Source organism: Taudactylus pleione, unplaced genomic scaffold (genome assembly GCF_031769625.1).
Source record: "Taudactylus pleione unplaced genomic scaffold, aTauple2 ptg000302l, whole genome shotgun sequence".
Taxonomy (NCBI): Eukaryota; Metazoa; Chordata; class Amphibia; order Anura; family Myobatrachidae; genus Taudactylus; species Taudactylus pleione.
This window is the reverse complement of record NW_028284703.1, coordinates 4,298,204-4,318,899: the sequence shown is the minus strand read 5'-3', so window position 1 is coordinate 4,318,899 and position 20,696 is coordinate 4,298,204. Positions and strand designations below refer to the sequence as shown.

At 38.4% G+C, this 20,696-nt stretch overlaps 1 protein-coding gene across 6 annotated transcripts in view; it reads right to left on the bottom strand.

Moving 5' to 3' along the window:
- The window catches only part of PCDH7 (protocadherin 7), a 797,933-nt gene that overhangs the window by 741,831 nt on the left and 35,406 nt on the right, over window positions 1-20,696 (bottom strand). For 2 of the 6 annotated variants that reach the window (XM_088482969.1, XM_088482967.1), the window contains one exon: window positions 14,289-19,170. The exons of the other annotated variants lie outside the window; for them this stretch is intronic. Coding sequence is in view for 1 of the 2 variants with exons in the window: in XM_088482967.1 (XP_088339093.1) it covers window positions 19,129-19,170 (42 nt within the window). In the remaining variant the exon portion in view is untranslated. Of the gene's footprint in view, window positions 1-14,288; window positions 19,171-20,696 lie in introns of those variants that run through there. 6 annotated transcript variants of the gene reach the window in all.

The window sequence follows — 20,696 nt, the reverse complement described above, 5'->3', positions numbered from 1 at the left end:
CATGTTGACCTTCTTACTTGTCGATCTTTAATGTGTCGACTTTCATACCCTGTCGACCTATTGCCTGTCTAACTTGTAGTGTCTACCTAAACATTGTCTACCTTTTTATTGTAGACCTAATGATCCACACCTGTATTCAATTGTGAAGCTCAACGGAATATTTTGTGCTATATAAGCAACTGTTAATAAACAAATAAATACATAGATCGGCTGCTATTTGGACTATGGTTTTCCCTTAATTCATTCTAAATGCAAGGCTACACTATGATCTTAAACATGATACCCTGATATTATACAAATACTTTTCACTGCCGCAGATGCTGTAAGTTTGTCTTTCATTGATGGAAATAAACCATAAAAACTTGGCAGAATTCAATGAAGCTGTTAAACTTGGGGGCAATTCACAATCAAAGCCATTTTCCATGCTTCTCTATGTAATTGTCCTTCTCAATATACACTAAACAATTACAGAGCTTTTAACGTTTAATGTCTCGTTCACAATCTCCAGGGGGAAAAAAATATATATTCTGAAATTCCACTACAACTATTGTACTAGGCTTCATTTACGTCCAACTGAGAAAATGAAGATTGAAATCCATCCCTTTCTTTCCAAAGTTCTAATCACTGGGCTGCTTAACACTCATTGACACTTGACACCAAAAGACGATTTATAGAGAAGACTTGATTGGTGCGTCAACATAGAAAGGTGGTTAGCTGAGTAACATTGCTGAAAGAAGACGAAAAGAAATTCAACCTGCTTTCCTATTTCTGTAAATTGAAGAACGGAGATTTTTTCTTTTGGGAATCATTCAAATCTAACGAAGTTCACCCCTGGGAGATCAATTTACAATGTGATTTGCATGCTTGTGATAACAGTCCTTTGTTTCTTCGTGTCTCAGATTTTTTTTTTCTTTTTTGTAAGTGGTGCTACAGAATTTTGGCAAACAACAAACCACCCCTCAGGATACCATATGGGCCTGTAAAGAGTATGTTTGAAGAATGTAATTTATGGCATCTTTTTCTGTTTTTACATCAAAAACCTCCTTTAGTTGATTTCAAAGAGTTGCTAATTATTGAGGAATGCAGGGAGGTTTGGGAAGGTACAATACATGAATAATAGAGTTGAACAGAGCAACATTTCTTAAGTAGTGGTTCATTAGTTGCCATCATTGAATCAATTAATGTCCATAAATTAATTGCAAGAGCTATCATTGTTTTGTATCTTTAGTTGTACTACAATGTTATATTTGATCAGTTTCACACTGCTTACCATTAAGAACGAGCATCCCTGTTAATTGCATGGGTGTAACATTGGACAGAGGTGTGAGAACATGAGGGAAGACAGACCTGGCTGAGGACTTTTATCAGGTCAAGTGATACAGCCATTAGGCGGGACAGTGTTTATTATTATGGTGAGTTAGAGATAAAGGTCAATTAGGAGGGGCTCATTGTTGAGCTAGGGAGTATAGACCAATCAACTGATAGTATACTATGATGATTATTACTGATGAGACGCTATTTATGCACACTGTTGTAGGAGCTATCCATGTCTAGGCCTTTACCTCCCAATTCCATGGCATAATTATCAAGACATGTGTTACAAAATTCAACTACAATCAGAAAAGCAAGTGTAATGCAGGTTACACACTATGCAATATACTGTTCGTACAGCCAATGAGCGACATATGGTTAAGTGCGTCAGCACTTGTGTACACACAATATATCTGTGAATGTCGTTCAGATATATCGTGTCGGCTGTGCAGCATGGCAGATGCGATATATCTTGCAGATGTGTGTGGGCGACTCACCAAACGCTCCATTACACTGGATGCAGGAAGTGCCGACACTGACATCACAACTGGGCAAGCAAATGTAAATAGTAATGTGTATGCTTACCAAATGGGTCGCTCAGGCTGTGGGGACAATCGGCCGGCCGATGGGCAACTTAAATGTGTACTTTGCTTAAGAAGCTGAAAACGTTTTAATTGTTACAACTGCATGAATTATATGAGTTGAAATTGATTTAAATGGAATATTATTTGTATATACTCCATTATTTTGTATGCACATAAGACATATACAAGTATGTATAAGATGCATTTGCAATGAAGACCACAGAGTATGCAGCACCTTACAAGAGTACAAGTAACAAACTTGGAGTAAGAAGTGTAACCAAGCACAAACATTAGAGTTCAAAACCCTGTGCTGAAGAGCTTGCAATATAAATGGAGAATGAATGAGAAAAAGAAACAATAAAAAGCAAGGCACTAAAGAAAGCTGCTTAAGTTTACAAGTGTAATGGTTGCACACTTAGGACCTCATTCAGAGTCGGTCGAAGCGGCCGCACGGTCATACAGAAAAAGGGTCCGGATATGCTAATGATGCACACGCATGTTGCGTCCCTAAGGTCGGATCGTTAGCTGGCCGACCAAGGGGTGGATGCGGTGGATACGCCCACATCTCGTACACATAGCACGTCATCTCTGGCTACAAAAGGATTAATCGCGACCATCGTATGCCATCGGAACTGGTCATAGAGCTAAAGGTTGACCTTACCCTCTCTTAAGCTCTACGATCATGTCAGTGTAAAACCTCCCCTGTCACGTGTGCCATGACGCTACTTTGTTTATTATGCACTCCCTTAAAACGCCGTTCGCATAATGAGGCACGCCTGCGTTCGGATCTCCACACCCCCGTTTTCAAGCACCTTCCCCTGTTACCACACACAAACGCCGCAATCTGTCACTCAAACTACCGACCTGGCGGTGTTCAAGGAGAGAGAACTTTCTGATTGTAGCGGCTAGTTTGCGCACGCGCATTGCGAACTGTACGCATGCGCAGTTTAGCGAACATCGGCTGCGTACGACCGTGTGGCCGCTTCGACCGACCCTGAATGAATTCCTTAATCTTGATAAGTGACACAGACAAAATTCACAAGTACAACTGGAAAGAATATGGGATAATAAACCACTACCAAATATTCATAGTACACATACATAATATTTGCAAACACACATGTGAATGGGTCACACAATTTCACAGAATTGCGAAAGATTCTTTCGGTAGATGCTATAAAATGTTTGGGGATTTTGTACATTGTGAGACTATTCTTATTGGTGCCCAATACCTTTCTAAATTTGATTTCAATGGCACCATTAAGTGTAGGTTTTTAGAAGTGGAGATGTTGCCCATAGCAACCAATCAGATTCTACCTAACATTTATATAACACCTTCTAGGAGATAATAGCTAGAATCTGATTGGTTGCTATGGGCAGCATCTCCACTTCTAAAAACCCGCAAAAATATACCACTGAGCATCAATAGATTTACATAAAAATAAACACTTAGAACACAAGTCTTGATTAGTCCTATGGCAGCAGTGGTGTCAGAAAAGGGTGTGCGGGCCGCACCAGGGTGTCACCCGCCGAGGTGTGACACCAAGGTGCAGACTCCCCCTCAGTGACAGGAGCCGGGTGCAGCACTGTATAACAAGTGAGGGATCCGGCCGGCACTGCACACAGAGCAGTCCGCACCTCCGATACCCACCCTGCCCCCAGTAATAACGGGACCGCGGGGCAATGCCCCTTCCCGCGTGGCCATGCCCCTTCCCGCGTGGCCACACCACCTTCGGCGCGTAGCCAAATCCTTATCTGCGAGGCCACGTCCCCTTTTCGGCTGCGCCGCGCGCATATAGTCCCTCCCCGCACTGGATGATACCGCGGGAAGGGACGCCACTGTTTGTCAGTGCCTATAAGGGGTCTTCTATTGATTAACTTAGGGACTCATCTAATATTTTACACTTGTTTTGATACCAAATAATAAAACAGGCCGAATATGAGAGCGTGATTTTTGCACAGTGCTTTCTAAATTCAAATATGTTCTGTTTTTTAAGTGTTCTGCTTTAGTGTTTTGTGGCTGACGGGCCTTGCATTGCATTGCTTACTAATGTAGACAGAGGAACTAGCAGTGAGGAAATTAAACTAATGACGGTTAGCTAGTTGTCACATTTAATCCAGCGGGTCAACTGTTTGGAATTGCATTCCCTACAAACGCACAAAGCATAGCTTACCCCTTACTATTTCTAATCATGTACTTTCCTAGGCAATCAAATTGTGATTTTCTGACTATGGCAAAAATAGAAAACTGCACTTGTAATAATTTAAAAAATGACAAGATATGCTCCGTTGTGGGAATACGCTATTTGAATTTCAGTAAGAGGCAAAAATATCCCTCCAGAGAGAAATTTGCCCTTACATCAAACGCTCTATGGCAAACTCAAGGTAAGTCATCACAATAGACTTTCTATCCACAGATGGAAAAAGAAAAAAAAATCCCTTTAGCTCAGCTTTTTGGATCTCGTTCTACTTACATTTCGAATAGGAACAGAGATGAAAGAATACTATTCAGCTTTGCGTTTAGTAAAAGCGACAAGCAAGCATTTACAGCCAATGCTGCAGGGGCCACGATGAATACACAGTACTTCTTCACGTCTCTGTTTCAAGCACTCTGTCTCACTACAATGAAGCAATAGACCCCCCAGCACTAGTGGGATTTGGGTATCCAGGCTATTTGTCAAAAGCAATGTGTTTTAATTTTTTTTCCCTCTTCATTGTTGAATATTCACTTCGCACCTTTACTGTCTAAAATCATAAGGATTTGTTTGTACATCCATTACCAGCTGCTAAATTGTATTCATGAATCAACGAGCCCCTGAGATTCCTTAATGGCTTCTAGTGGAATTCTTTCATCACAAATAGAAGGACAGATAAAAGCCTCAGACTGGGGTCATCGCCTCTCTTTATAACCTACGTCATAGTGCTCTCATTTGTATCAAGAAAGATAACGTACAAAGAAATGAGCAAATGACTTCACCTCTACACCTGGAGGAGTTGCCTAGAAATGAGGTCTGATTGTTATCAGACAGACTTTAGAACAGAGGAGATGAATGCACCAGAGCTCAGTTCAAGATGATGGGACAGGTGAGTTACAGTATTCTCTGGTGCCTCTTGTCAGTTGAAGTAATTATACAATCCCAGCAAACCACTGGCAACAACGTATTGATTACACTAGCTCCACCTCAGGGCACATTCCTTACTATTCTCTTTGGTGCTTTATGACCCCCTCATTGTCTGCCTGGGCTGTAGATAAGGGGCATTCTTGCAGAGGCAGTGCTCCCATTCCACAATAATCACAGAGCTGAGATATTTGATGGGGGAAAGTTAATGAAAGGTTTGTACATTTCATATAACTGATTCTTGGTATGTCTTTACAAGTACATTGTTTTATAATGATTACATTTCCGTTAGGATCTAATTAGGTGTCATTCATTTATTCTAGTCATGGAGTATGGGTGGAATATACTAAAGAGAGAGAGAGAGATTTCACTCATTTTTAATTGCATACATTAAGAGGAGTCACAAGCTACTAGTCCATACTACCACGTTGAACTAAGGGTCAGGACTGCTGTATTTTCACTATGCAGCCACTAAAATATTTCTAGCAGCAATTACCATATCAACAGCCCATTGTAAACACAAACTGTCCACAGTGGCGTATAATGGGTGCAGACTAGGCAGTGTACACAGGCCCCTGAGCCAAGAAGGGCACGGATTGCACCTCTTGCACCCATTGAATTGACTCACTTTGAGGCAGTTGGCACCATTTTGACAGGGATATTGTGCATGTGCAGTAGACTGTGGCACAAGACCAGAATCTTCAACACAAGCACTGGCACAATGTCTTCTAGAGGATGAAGGCTCCCGGATATCTGTACACGGACCCCCTCCAGAAATGAAATACATGACACTGCCATACCCACCAGTTTGTAGACGAATCCATATGACCAGAGAGAAACAAGTTATTGCAATTTATTCACCCAACTTAAACAGCAAGTTAACTCATGACTGGCTGGAAACTTGTGAATATCCATGGGCATCCAATCACACAATACTCCTTATTTAGCAGCCGGAGTTACTAGAGAGCAGTAAGAAGCTGTTCTTAGGCTTTGAACACATGCTCTGTTATCTCCTCTGTAGTAGAGATATTCGCTGGTCCCAGTGTTTTGGTTTTAGCCAACACACCCTCAAGTGTTTTAGTTCGGATTCGGTTTTGGATATCATTAAAATTGATAAAAACAGCTAAAATCACGTAATTTGGACCTGTTTACCTGCAATCCAAAACCAGAGATTAGTTCTTTAAACCCAAGTATCAAACTTGAGCTGGGACTCGGTTCTACTAGTACCCCCAAAAGTGATCAGAGCCGGGACTCAACTAGACTCGGGACCAGCAGCGGCTCCTGCCCTCTTACCTGAGGGGGCTGCCGCTGCTGCTGGCTTGGGTCTCGGCGCCTGCTCAATGAATCTGGCAGGCGTTGGGACCAGCGCGTGTGCATGAGCAGTGGTGGCACCACGCATGTGCACGCTTAATACCAGCTTCTCGGGGCTGCATTGTTTGCAGCCGCGAGAAGCCCTGTAGGGCTGCCCGAAAGGCAGAGCAGTGGTTTCCACTGGAAGCCGATCTCTGCTGATCGCAGCCCGGACTGGCAGTCCCAGGGGGAGGAGACACCTCTCCCTGGCTGCCTCTCTTCAGCGTGACTGGCAGGTGGTGCTTCCAATGGGAAGCCACCTCCAGTCACAGTGAAGCCAGTGCAGTCACGGACTGCACTGGCTCACTGAAGTGGCAGATATCACTGGGGGGCTGCAGCCTCGCAGCCCCTAGGTAAGATCTACCACTGCTTGAGACCCCAAAGTTCGGGTGTGTCCGGTTTTCAGGAACCGGACCACACATCTCTCCAATTTAGGACCACACATGGTTCAGATGCTGCCTCTTTTTTAGACAATTGGTTAGTCTTAAATAACTGAATTGCTATGAACAAGCATAGATAAATCATGGTCATACATTTCTTACATCAGTTACAGTATAGCCTAAGCCTCTCATAAATACCCCTTTATTATGCCATGACACCTATCCAGATTCATAATGCATGACTGACATGTATAATGTGATAATCAATGTGTCTTCTCTTGTTAAACTGAAAGGATATTGATGTTAAAAAGTTCTAACCACATACATTACCGGTTCCCTTAATATCAGAATCACTGCTACCATTGATTTCTGTGTTCGAACCATCAGCTGCTGCGGAAACTCACTAATACATATAGTTTGTAGAGAAAATAATAATTCTTAACAGGAAAAACTGTAACATGCATTTAATTCTAAACATACTAGACTAAAAATTAAGAGACTTGAGGGGCAATTATTTTTTTTACGGACGCTTTGGATGTTTTTCAGCTATGCTACTATGTGAACTACTTAATAACTGATTAAAGTTATTCTTGGATGGCAACAGCAATCATTAGGAATACATAGAGAACATGGGCAACACCCATTAGTGCAAAGGGCAATTATTTTAATTGCTTCCCTAAGCCAATAATCATGTCGCTTTATATGTAAGACAGGGCAGGTTTGCCTGAACAAAGACCAAACAAATCCCTTTAAATGAGATGACATGTTAATGATCATTTCCGCCAGTATATAATTATTTAGTGTTTTAAAGACGTTCAATCAATATTCTTATTTTTGCTAATATTATTTTCCATCTTCTGCAGCTCAATAGCTTTTTAATTCTAGTATAGTACTATAATTAATTATAGTATATATAACATATGTAAGAATCATACTTTTGAAATATCCATTACCGACCACCTTGTCTTTCTTTCACAGCTATCCCCCTTTCAGACGGGATGTAGTCTGGAAGCCGACGGTCTAAATGCCGACCTCCGGCTTCCAGACTACTTAATCCCGGCGAGGGTTGAATGACAGGCATCTAAATCTAGACGCCTGTCATTTTACCGGCGCCGGGAGACCGGCGCCCGGCATCCCGATCAAAGGGATGCCGGGCGCCGCAGCGGACAGCCGCAGGGGGGGAGGGTTAGGTTTAGGGCTCCCGGGGGGGGACTTAGGGTTAGGCACCCTCCGGGAGGTTAGGGTTAGGCTAGGGGTAGGGAGGGTTAGGCACCCCCCCGGGGGACTTAGGTTTAGGCAGCGGGGAAGATTGGGTAAGGTTTAGGCACAGGGGGAGGTTAGGGTTAGGCACCCCTAAGGAGGGTTAGGGTTAGGGGGGTTGGGTTAGTTGATACTTACCTTTAGGACGATCGGGATTTCCTCCTTTGTCAGGCAGCCGCTGTCGGGAATTGCGGCCGGCGGTAATACATATCACACCCTTTCAGAGATAGACCCAAATGGTCCAATCTTGCAGGTTAACCGGAACACAGAACAATAAGATTACTTATAAACTGATATGGCCACAAATGTGTATTCTAAGAAGCCAGATCAACCAGTAACATAGGGGGAGATGAAGTACCAACCAGTCAGCTTTTAATTGTAATTTTTCAAACACAGCCTGTAAACTGTCAGACGCTGATTGGTTGGTAGTTCATCTGTCCCCGCTTTATCTTTCCCCAAGGTTTAATAGATCTCCCCCCCCCTCCAACCATAGAGCCAAGTGGGCAATGATTGGCACATATTAATTACCCTAATCTGTTTTTATATGTTGGCTTCAACCAACCCAGGGATGGGGAGGTGTCTCAATCTGGTTCTGGCCACATATATAGACATTTGGAAGCATATCTGACAATGGTGTGAAAATGCCCATTTGTAGGTAATACATGTGCCAATTTTAGGCTAATTTACTGCTAATACTGGTGATATTAGCTCATATGCAGTCAGCATACATTTACATAGATACAGACTGTATATGCCACTGAACACAAACAAGAGACTACACTACAAATGTATGGGGCAATATTTGGAAATTTGGTCCCTGTGGTTGGATTTTCCTGGCTGATTGGGGCCTATCAGTGCAATTGGATGGTGACTGTGCATAGAAGATTATGGTAGTGATATTTGGTTATGTGCCAAATGCATTTACCAATATGCCTTATACATATTTTGCTATAGGTTATCAGCTGAAAGCACTAAGCATAACAATGTAGATCATATACTTATTTACTGGCATTTGGTTTAATATTAGCTGCAATGCCAAAGCCAGCATAACACTGTATGATTATCACATGCAGATCAGACTGTAAAGGAATTGCATAGTACACATTGCATTCATGTTAAATGTAAATGTAGGTGGTTTTGAAATGGGACATAGCAGCAGAAAGTTTGCACGGGAAGTCTTAAAAAAAAGAGCAGGAACATAAAAAATGTTGCAAATGCACTTTATCAGGTGCCAATTACCTTCAGGCCTGGAAGCTGTATTTTTACAACAGGTTTGTGCAATAAATAGAACACATATCTGTGCATGGCAGTGTAAATGTTATAGCTACATTCCTGCAACTACAACTACAGAATTTCAACAGGTTTTTTTGGAGACAGATCAGTGGGATACAAAGTTTGCAGACTATTTAGTTAATATGTAAACTAAAACAAAACAACAAACAAAACAATTTTTCTCCAAAACAGCTGAGACAACAAGTTTACGCTCAATTCTCATTTCTGATACATGGACCAGCAAAAGTGGTTGTTCTAGATGGCTCAGGATGAGGGCTTGGCTGGGTTTTTATGTCCCAATTTTACATGTCTAAATTGTGTGTGTTGTGTATATGTGCCTTAGTGATTTCTATTTGTAAGTGAGAGGGATCGGCTTTAAAGTACACAGAAGCACAAGCAGAATATGTTTTAGGTAGGTAAGTAATTTCCCATAAGTAATTGGATGGGCTGCTGTTCTCTACCTGGCATCATGTTTATGTCTAAAGGTGCGTATCCACTTGTAGATCTTGGAACGAAGTTACGATTACAACATTGTAATCGTACAGTCGTTCCTCATCACCTGTAGTGCCTACACTGAACGATATGTCGTTCGGTGCAGGCACCCTCCCTCATCCCTGAACATGGCCAGTCTGTCGTTATTGGCAGATTGACCGTCATGTTCAGGCGATGATTGATGTCGGAAACGACCAGCGGTCCTTTCCACCATTATACTGGCCGATATATGCACGATTAATGAGCGATTGAACGATTACAATGTCGCAATCGTTCAATCGCTCTGTATAATCGGCAAGTGGATACACCGCTTTACTTTACTATTGTGAGGAATATGTCACACCTTGTACATTGAAGGTGATGATCTATCAAATCTTCCAAATAGGACATGTGGAGTTGTTTCCCACAGCAAGCAACCAATCTGATTACAGTTATTTTATAGAAGATAAATGAAAGCTATAATCTGATTGGTTGTTATCGAGACAACACCTCCATTGTGTTTCTACCCCATGTGTTTTTTGTTTAAATTTGCAAATGTTGTATTATAAAGGTGTATTGTGAAGCTTATGGGAGTATTTGCTAACAAACAGCAACACTGCAAATACACTATAACCCATAGCTGGGCAGCATGTAGTAGTTAGCATTACTGCCTCACAGCACTGTGGTCATGAGTTCAATCCTCAGTCACAGCCCATTAGTGTGTAGTTTGTACGTACTCTCCATATTAGCGTGGCTTTCCTCTGGTTGCCCCTGTTTCTTCTCACATTCCAATAAACATACTAGTAAGTTAAATGGCTTTTGGCAAAAAATTACCTTGAGTGTATGTGTGTGTGTACATGTTATAGTGGATATAGATTGTAAACTCCAATAAGGCAGGGACTTTTGTGAATGACAGAATATTCTGTAAAGAGCTGAGCAATATATGTGCGCTATAAAAATATAAAATAGCAACCAGACTGCAGTTAACTATGACTAATCTACTTTAGGTTAGACAATAAAAACAACTATCTGATTGGTTGTTCTAGACTACTGCATGTTTGTACTATAGCAGTAAATATTTTTTTTTTAAATAAATCATCACGTTATGTCATTTTGATGTTCCAATTCATTAACATATCTGTGAAATATCATATTGTTTACTAATAACGTAACTTTGACATTCAAATTTAATATTGATTTTAAATAGATACACCTTTAGTGAGTGTCCTCTTATAATATTGAAATATTATTAAAAGTTAAGTTTTTATTTTTTATCTTTACTTCTTGATACACATAAGAGTGCCCCAGAAAAGTTTTTTTTCTTCTTTTGCCCTCCGCAATCCGTATTTCCAGAGGTGCATTATTAAACCTTGGGAGCACCACCATCTCAGTGCCAACCTAAATATTGAATAGGCCTCTACGTTGGTTTTACCAATTACTCCTTGCCATTCATAGCCTTGTACAAATCTATACTATAACAACCTACTGACACACAAAACAACGTTGCTGTCTGACTGGACATGTGCTTTACCTCTTGTACCAAATACCTTTTTCCCTATAGATTTTAAGCAGGACTCTCTTACCACTTTGCCTGTTTGGTAATACCTAGTCTTGATCTTGTTTTATTACTGTAGTTGTTCTCAATTGTATAGGGCTGCAGAGTATGCTGACACAATGAAAATAAATGTTATTAATAATAATAATTGGAACACAGGTTACATTGCTAATAGGAACACTTCCACTGGGCTTTCCAAATATTGGCAGAAACACAGGTGATTCCAGTAACTTTGTATCTGGAACAAACCATTTTGCAATGCAAGGGGTGCAAATATATTTATTACTTCTGCATGCAGAGTGAATACTGGCTAATTTTGCATGGAGCCCACAAAGGCTGGACAGCTTTACTTTTACACTGCAGTACAACATGGTTTTAACAAGGTGCAAAATTACTTGTTTTTTTTTTGCTTTGCTCCCAAAATCAGCCCCGCATTATTTAAACAAGTAAGCTGAATTATATTAATTGTGTGCTGAAAGCAACCTAGTATGTACTATATGAAATAACACACCTATTCCTACTAGTTCATGTTTGTTTGTTGTGGTCTTTTATTCTTTTTAAAGTTGCCACATATGAAGAAATAAACTAAAGCACAAATATTCTACATTAAGCACTAAGAAGTTTTTAGACAAAGATGCCACCAGCTGAACAAGATCTGTCTTATGCTAAAGCGAGTTAGATTTTGTCTGACTTTCCTGGTAACCGAAATGGGGCTCAGCTTAACAACCTTTGTAGCCAGCCATGACTCCTCCTAATACATTCCCATAGAAGTCTACAGTACAAGTGTAATGAACTTTTTGTTTTATCAAGAGTAGAAAAAGACTAGTGAAGGCAAATATGATTTCCATTTATATTTTTGCACTGAATTTTGTCCCTCGACTACATCTCAAGAACTAAGTTGCACCAAACTACTCTAGACTAAAGAAATTAAATACATATAAAATAGACATTGTCTGACTTTCAATAAATATATTAATAATTGATTTGATTATACTGTTCACTTATATTATTTCTTAAGTTACTTTCCATATATAAACCATGTTTTAAAGCGTAGAGCCACAGCATGCTACCCAGAGGTAGACTTTTTGAATACTCCCCTACCTATTTTTTAGACTAATGTGCCACTAAAGCCAAATTAACATGTATACTTGTTTTGAAAGTACTTATAAAACAAACACAAACTCATAAAGCTGAAAAAACTCAAACATGGGTCAAGTATGCAGCCCAACTTATAAGCTATATAGCAGACACACCTGTCCAATTTTGTTGTACCCAGTTTATCCCCATTCCTCTTAAAAAAAAAAAAAACACACAGGTGTGGGATTTTCAGAAAGAGACCAAGTGACAGCGGCTCTCAGGACAAATTTATTTAGTATCACCTGGTAACTATACATTGTAAGCAGACTTTCTGTTTTCTGCTGCCCATTAAATCCTTTGTCTCACCTTCTTTGCTACCAAGCCAAATCTTAGGTTAGTTAGTATGAGAACTGCCATTTATTTTTAATAATACCAAGCTATATTACAGAGAAAAAAAATCCTTATTTCATAAAATATTTACTTTCTCTTTGCTAATAAGATGGTTATCTCATTAAATTGTTCTCATGTAGGACACATAAACAAGGAATTACTTTTAACTTAAGTTGCTGAGCCTCAAGGTAAGGCAGGAGAGCCACACCTAGAATGCATTTTAAATGAAGGGCACACCTGCTAAAATGTATAATTAACAAGGATGCACAGTAGTGTGATTACACGTAGCACACAATAAATGTTACAGTGGCAAGTTTACTATTTTTAACTTTAATAATTAAAAAAAAAAAAATTTATATATATATATATATATATATATATATATATATTTATTATTGGAAATAAAAAGTACTCTTTTCTTAGGTTACTCATAAAATAATAATGTTTCAGCATTCGTACGACTTAAAGCTAAGCCTTTTTTGAATCTTTGGAATTTTTCTTTTTCTTCTTCAGTCAAGAAATTAATTTTCTTTTATCCTTCAATTTTGCACCGACAGCAGATCATAGAGCCTTATGAAGTCATTAAGTATTTCTGAAACCTTTAAGAAAGTCTTAGTCACTGTACTTCTTGAGTAACTGTAGATATTCGAGGCCAAACATTTTTTTATATATATATATTATAGATATACTCACCTTATTATCCCTTTAATTGGGACACCCATGAATGAAACAAGTTCTGTGAATGGCTGATTACAAGCCTGCATTTCAACTGGTTTTACCCAGCCACAAAACTTGTAATTTTCATTAGTGTCCCAGTTTAAATCCAGGAACTGTGGGTGGAGCTATAGAAAAAAATTATATATATATATATATATATATATATATATATATATATATATATATATATAGGTAGTTTGGAGAATAAAAACTCTGGGGGGCACTCACCACAATTCCTAAAAGTATTCTTTAATATATCCTTAGAAAAAGTTACAAGAACAGCATATTGATTTTTGACAAAAGTCCATGCTATGGGACCGAAACGTCGGACTATATGCTGTTCTTGTAACTTTTTCTAAGGATATATTACAGAATACTTTTATGAAGTCTGGTGAGTGCCCCCCGGAGTTTTTATTCTCCAAACTACCTGGATTAATGGGACGGAGTCCTATATGGGTTGGTCACCCCAGCAAGTTATTCCAAAACAAGTCGTGAGTGCAGACCTCTCCTTGGTTTTATATATATATATATATATATATATATATATATATGTATATAAAAAAAAAATATATATATATATATATATATAGTATTTAGTAAAGAAGGCACTCAAAAGGGACTTTTAAGTAAAACTTATCTTATGGAAAATACATTTTGACCCAAGACATTAAGTTAATGAGAGGTTCAGTGACTGAGTACCTGCTGTAAAATATAAATATCATCTATGTATGAGACAAAAGTAAAGTAGACAAACATAATTATGGTTTAATATAAAAATCACTTTATTCATCAAATGTGCACGGCATTTTAAATTACAGAATTTTTTTCAGTAACAATAAAAAGATGTTTCATAAATACGTGATATTTTAAGACAACTCAAGTAAAAAAAAAAAAAAAAAAAAGACTAAATGTGTGCCTTTAAAATAGCAAGATGTCATTATTATTAAAGAAAAAAAAAATGTTTGAAAGCACTTAAGCAACCAAAAGTCACACATGGAGTTTAAATTGCATGCTATTGTGATTGTATAGGAATAGGTCATATTTTGTACCTCAACAACAAATTGAATGCCGCTGACTGATGATGTTTGTTTTTTTGGCTTATTTTAAAAAGTGATATATTGTGCAATGGAACTACTCGATGCTGTAGGGAATGTTAATATAAATCCTTTATAGAAAATAAAAGTGTAATTCCCTTTCCAGGCTTTTGTTATGACCCAAAAGAAAACATTACCAGGTAACAAAGCTTTAATGAATCACCTATGAGAGTTACTGGTTACAGTCTCTCTTTCTACATAGCAAGTATATTGGCTTTTGATATTTCACTTTCCCTGCAGACTAGATTATATTCTAGGAGCCTCTTGGTTAATCAGTCAAAGAGAAGCTATTTTTCTCACAATACTGTTTGTTCCCATTTAAGGTGAATGATTATCTTGTAAAAGCTCAAATTGTGACACGTATTAGCCATTTTGTTTATGCACCTGTATTTGTGTTTAAAGCAGTGGAAGGCAGCAAACATCCTGGGAGTCTCCTGTGGCCCTTAGAGGCCAAAATAGGTTACCTTTTCCTCTTAGCATATCTTTAATTATGATGTCACAGTTACACCCGTGTCCTCATATACTTTTGCTGTAGTCACGCCAAACAGCCCATCTCGGTGCGCCAGTTTCCATGTGACTCAGCTTGCGCTGAGCGTCATTTCTTAGGCTGTTGTGACAAACCACTTCACTATACTGCACTGATTATTTTGAAACTGGTAGATCTGTGTGCGACTAACTGGACTAACTGGTATATCTGTGTGCGACTAACTGGACTACCTGTATATCTGTGTGCGAGTCTGAATACAAAGTCAGACTCAGTTGCAGACAAATATAAAAGTGCTGCAGGGCCGGCTCCAGGTGTGGCCTAATTTCCAGACCACGCCTCCTATATGATGTTATTTGGGGGCGTGTTATTATGGCATGCCTCCCATTTTACGTCATGCCGGGGACAAGCACAGCACTCCATCAGTAGCTGGGCTGCCCCAAGCTCTCTCCCTGCACTGAATGGATGCATGCGCGTGGCATCCATTCAGCTTTACGGACACCGCCGCGCTCTGCTTATCAAAGCAGAGCTGCGGCGGTGCATGTCCCAAACCTCCGGACAGTTCGCAGGACACTTCGGCCCATGGGTGGAACAGTGCCAAAAAAATGGGACCGTCCTACTGAAATCGCTCTCTATGGGCTGGTGCCCCTGTTCGAACGCCCTATGAGCAGGCCCTGAAGTATTGCATATCAAATTGTTCAGTGCAGTCAGGTGGAGCAGTATTGTCACATCCGATTGCGACAAAGGCGCACATTTGAGTGAAAACAAGACGCGAACAAGATGCTACAATGCTCGGCCCATTTGCGCCAGGCATCTCAGGCCGCATGGCGTTTTGAGGCTAGATGTATGAGGACACAATTGTAGAATGCTGCATTCACACTGCTTGTGCAGGATGAACTGTGATTGGTCCCCGTGACAACCTGGCTCTTAATTTAAATGTTTCTTGTGTGTTTATGGTGCTGTGATGTTATACTGTAGTCAGAGCACACACATTGTGCAAATATCATGCAAGTTTCTCTTGATGTTACGATAAACTGGTGTGATATCCCTGAAAATGTCATGTCTGTTCAAACGGCCTGGTGGGCTAGTTTTTTACATACAATGAAGTCAGACAGAGTGTGGCCTGAACCAATGTTATTCTTGAGAGCAGTGGAGGAGGCAGCCATTTTTGGGGAGCCTTATTATCAAACATTTACAATATCAAATATTGACATGTAATAAGCACAACAGACTTTTGCAGATTACAGCCAGCCAATTCACAAGGAAACAGTGATGTGACTAATCCGCGAGCACTGTGCCTCGTTGATCATCAAGTTATTAGTGAACTGATATATTGCGTTCTCAAGGATATTGATCCAGCCCAAACTTCACCACCCGGTGTAGGTGACAGGGCCACTATATTAGCTAACGACACTAACAGCTTTCATTTTCAATAGGAATAGTTGTTCATTAGAATTAGATTATTACAAGGGGACGGGCACATTCAGTGTGCGAGACTGCACAACAGGCCAGGTGTACTGTATAAGTGTCTTTGAGTGCATTATAATCCAACATCTTTGACACAGTGGTTCTCTCAACCCAGCAATATGCCTGCTGGTCTAACGACCACTGTTATAAACTGCAGGTGTCATAAGTGTTATTATGGTCAATGATGTGCTGCAACTGTAGTTTTAGTCATCCGAAGGGGAATCAAAATGCCTCCGATTGTAATGTTGTACTACACTTGTCTGTAGACTAAAATGAGAATAAAAGTGCAAAGCAAGTAATTAAATATGTCCACCTCTTTCTTTAGAATGCAGTAAGGTTTGTGAAAGTCTTTAATTCAAACTCATTTTTGGTATGTTAGAGTGACTTTGGAGAATTTAGGATTTGTTTGTACCCTATGGCTATATTTATCACAACATGTTATAATAACTAGTATAAAACTAAGAAAATATACTTCCCGTAATACTTTTATAGATATACAGTAATAAATTACCATTATTCTAATATAGTGGGGAAATAGATCACTAACACTCTTTGCCTAGGCCTAGTGGTCCCTAACACATGGTGAGAGCATAATTTGCATATTACTAACATTGTTTTCAATCACTTATTTTTAGTGCAATTTTATAGAAGCTGAATATTATATGTTTTAATACTAACAGTATTTGATTAGATCTATGGGGTCAATGTAATAGACTGTGAGTTGCAGGCACCACAATTTTCTCTCAATTTAACCACTAGATTTAAAGCGCCAATAATTTGAAAGGCAAACCTTGTTTTGCATTTTAGATTATTGCCGCTTTAAATCTAGAGGCTAAATGGTCTTAAACTTGCATGAGACTGCAACTCGTAGCCCAGAGGTTCTCGAAGTCAACCATTACAGCCCAGGTTTTAAGGATATCTTTGCTTGAGTCCAGATGGGTAAATCAAACTGACTGAGGTACTAATTAAGTCACCTGTGTTCAAGCATGGATATCTTTAAAATGTGGACTGTAATGGCGGAGTTTGAGAACCTCTGTGGTAGGCTATTACATTCACCCCTATGTATTCTTTGAGGCACATTTACCTTTACGTATTCTTTGAGGCACATCCCCATAACTTCCCAAAGCAGACCCATGTGTGATATGCCAATGAGTTTGTTTAGTGCAAAACAAAGGGCAGAACTAAGCTGACATTTATGATGACTTGTAAGAAGAAGCGGCAGGACAGCACAAAGTATTTCGCTATGCACAAGCAGACTCTCCATAAATATATGTACTTACATAGTGTACTTTGGCTGCTTGGTCAATAAAACAATGGTGTGCAGAAGGCAAAAAGTCAGTTTTATACTGTATTGTGACTTTTTTAATTATTTTTATGGCTGTCGATGAAAAAATATTTATGTATCTCAATAAAGGACACCAAACATGACCTAATAATAATTAAATGATAAGAATGTAGACCTCCATGTACAGTGATACACAGACCCTTTGCGCTATATTTATGAATCGGCGGCTTTTGTAAGCCACCGCTTCTCGTCGGGTTAGAGGTGGAAATTTAAAGTGGCACTAACATTCAGTGAAAAGCACATCAGGCTTTATATTGAATGTGAGTGCCGCATTACATTTTCAGCTCCAACCCACCCAGAAGAGGTGGCTTACAAAAGCTGCTGTTTTGAAAATATAGTCCCTTCTCTCACTGTTTTTCCAATGAAAATAGCTTGCAGTTTGGTAACACAGTGGCAGCCATATAAGATATGTCTGCAAATTGACCAGACCCGTTCTATCATTCTAAGCTAAGGAGAAAAAAAATTTAATAAAGTGTTAACTTACTACCTGTGGTATATTTGATATATATAATCTAATTATACTTTATGTATCTATTGATAGTGCATTCACATTTTAAATTCAGCCAGGCAAAAATGTGTTTATATGCTAAAAACACTTCCATGTTCATAGTGTAGACATGCAGATTTATCGGCAACACCATTAAATTTTAAGCTTTAAATTAAAGCTCTGATTTTTTTTTTCTTTTTTTATATATCTATAATAAATATTCATCTTTATATAATAAATATATTTTTATTGGTTTATTTTATAAGAAAATAAAAATGTTCCTTCTTAAATTGTCGTATTTTTCCTAGTTTAACCAACGGTTGCAGGAAAAGTACACAACATTTAACAAATCATTTGTAACATTTCAGAAATTCACAAGAGATTATTAGCATTCAGGAAAAAAATTAAAAAAAAATAAAAGAGTGAACGGTTAATAGAACCATTTATACATACAGCGTACCTTTTTTTGAATGCAAACTTTAACCAAACGATGGATTCCTTAGGTATTCCACAGTCTTGCTTTGTGAAATTCATTTTTGTTATAAGGCAAGTAAAAAAAAACTTAATACTTTAAAAGGAGTTTATATTTCTTTAAATGTATATATAAATGGTTTTCAAGGCTCTCCAGTGTTTCCGATGCCCGTCACTTGAAGCTTCTTTCAATATTTTTTAGGCAGCAGAGTCATTCTATACACACTTATAAGAGTGACTCTGTGCAAAATAGTCCCACAATCACATTTTCTAGCTCTTTAAGACAGATATTTTTCAAGATCGCAGCTGAGGTTCACCAGAGGAGTGTGCAGTGACCTGTGGATAAATAGAGGTCTTTCAGTTTCAAGTTTAATTATCCCCAATGAATGAGGACTTGCAAAATGATATGAAAATTATAAACACCTGAAAAATACTGCTTGCTGTGGTAGATAGTATTCGAATTTCCAGCATCATTAAAGGTAAAATTTATTGCTTCGAGCAAATGAAAAGATGCCTATCCGTGTATTTGCCTGTCATTAGGTTACATAGGGCACACAGCTGCAGATAAATTATAATTACCAGCAGCAGATAGAGAAATTTAAAAAGCAGTTTAGGATAACAAATAAAGCATTGCATTGCAATTGCCGGCACATACAGAAATTCCATGTAAATAGCTTGTGTCTCTTAAACTAAATGTAACAAATGTACTCATTATTTTGACTCAATGTAATAGGCACTATAAATTTGTATAATAGACATGTGATGTTAATGTATATATAAATTCCTCTAAATAATAGCAATATATACAGTGAGCTGTGATGTCATCACTTCGGTGTTCGTTAGGAAAACTTGTGTTTGATAAGCAATAGTGAACCCCTTCCTATACATTATTACGCATATTAGTAGTCACCTCTGATGTCTATTACCTGTATAATAGCATGGTCACAGAACACTTATTTGGCTTTTAATATCCATATAATTTACAGTAGCAAGTGTTTTATACTATATATATATATATATATATATATATATATATATAAAATGGCACATATAAATTATTCAATTAGACTGCACTATACCAAATGCTATAAATAAATAAAATAAATAAATAAATCATCCACAATGAAACGTCCAACTTTTTTTTTTTAAATTCAATCACAATTTTTGTTAAGTATGGGATTAATGTATGACTTACAATATAGTACAGCAAATCATTTTATATACTAAAAAGTATAAAAAGCAGGATACAATAAGCATAACAAATAGTAGTTCCTAATTGAGTAAACATGATCTGAAACCTACGACTGTATTTTAGTAGACTTTAAACATTTGGATAACTGAATGGCTTGGTGGCCCATTATCTATTCTGGTAAGAGTGTTTTGACCAAAATACAACTATTGGAAAAGGGGACTTATGGCTCAAATGTCACACTTATACCAAACAAGATGTGACTATCTATCATGTAATCCAATTGATTGGATGGGAGAGCAAGGCTAGGATTTAGTATAGGCTGTATTTCATGTGGGTTGACAGGTTTGAAATACAATCTCAGAAAGTGCATTTCAAGGCACTGGAATGCATAACCTTTAAAAATGCCCAACTAAATGGGATGTTGGGTATATATATTATGCATTCTTATTTATTTTATATTTTCTGTAACCAAACTCATTGCTTTCACTCAGAATTGTTTCTGCACTCAATTATTTTAAGGAAAGTACTGTACTATGCATGTAAGTTCTTTGTACGAAGACTTACTTGCTACTCCACCTGTACTTTTATACTCTGGGTAAATAGATACATTGTATCATGTGTAATTACCAACCGATTACGACTAATGGACAGATCTTACTAGAGCAGCCAC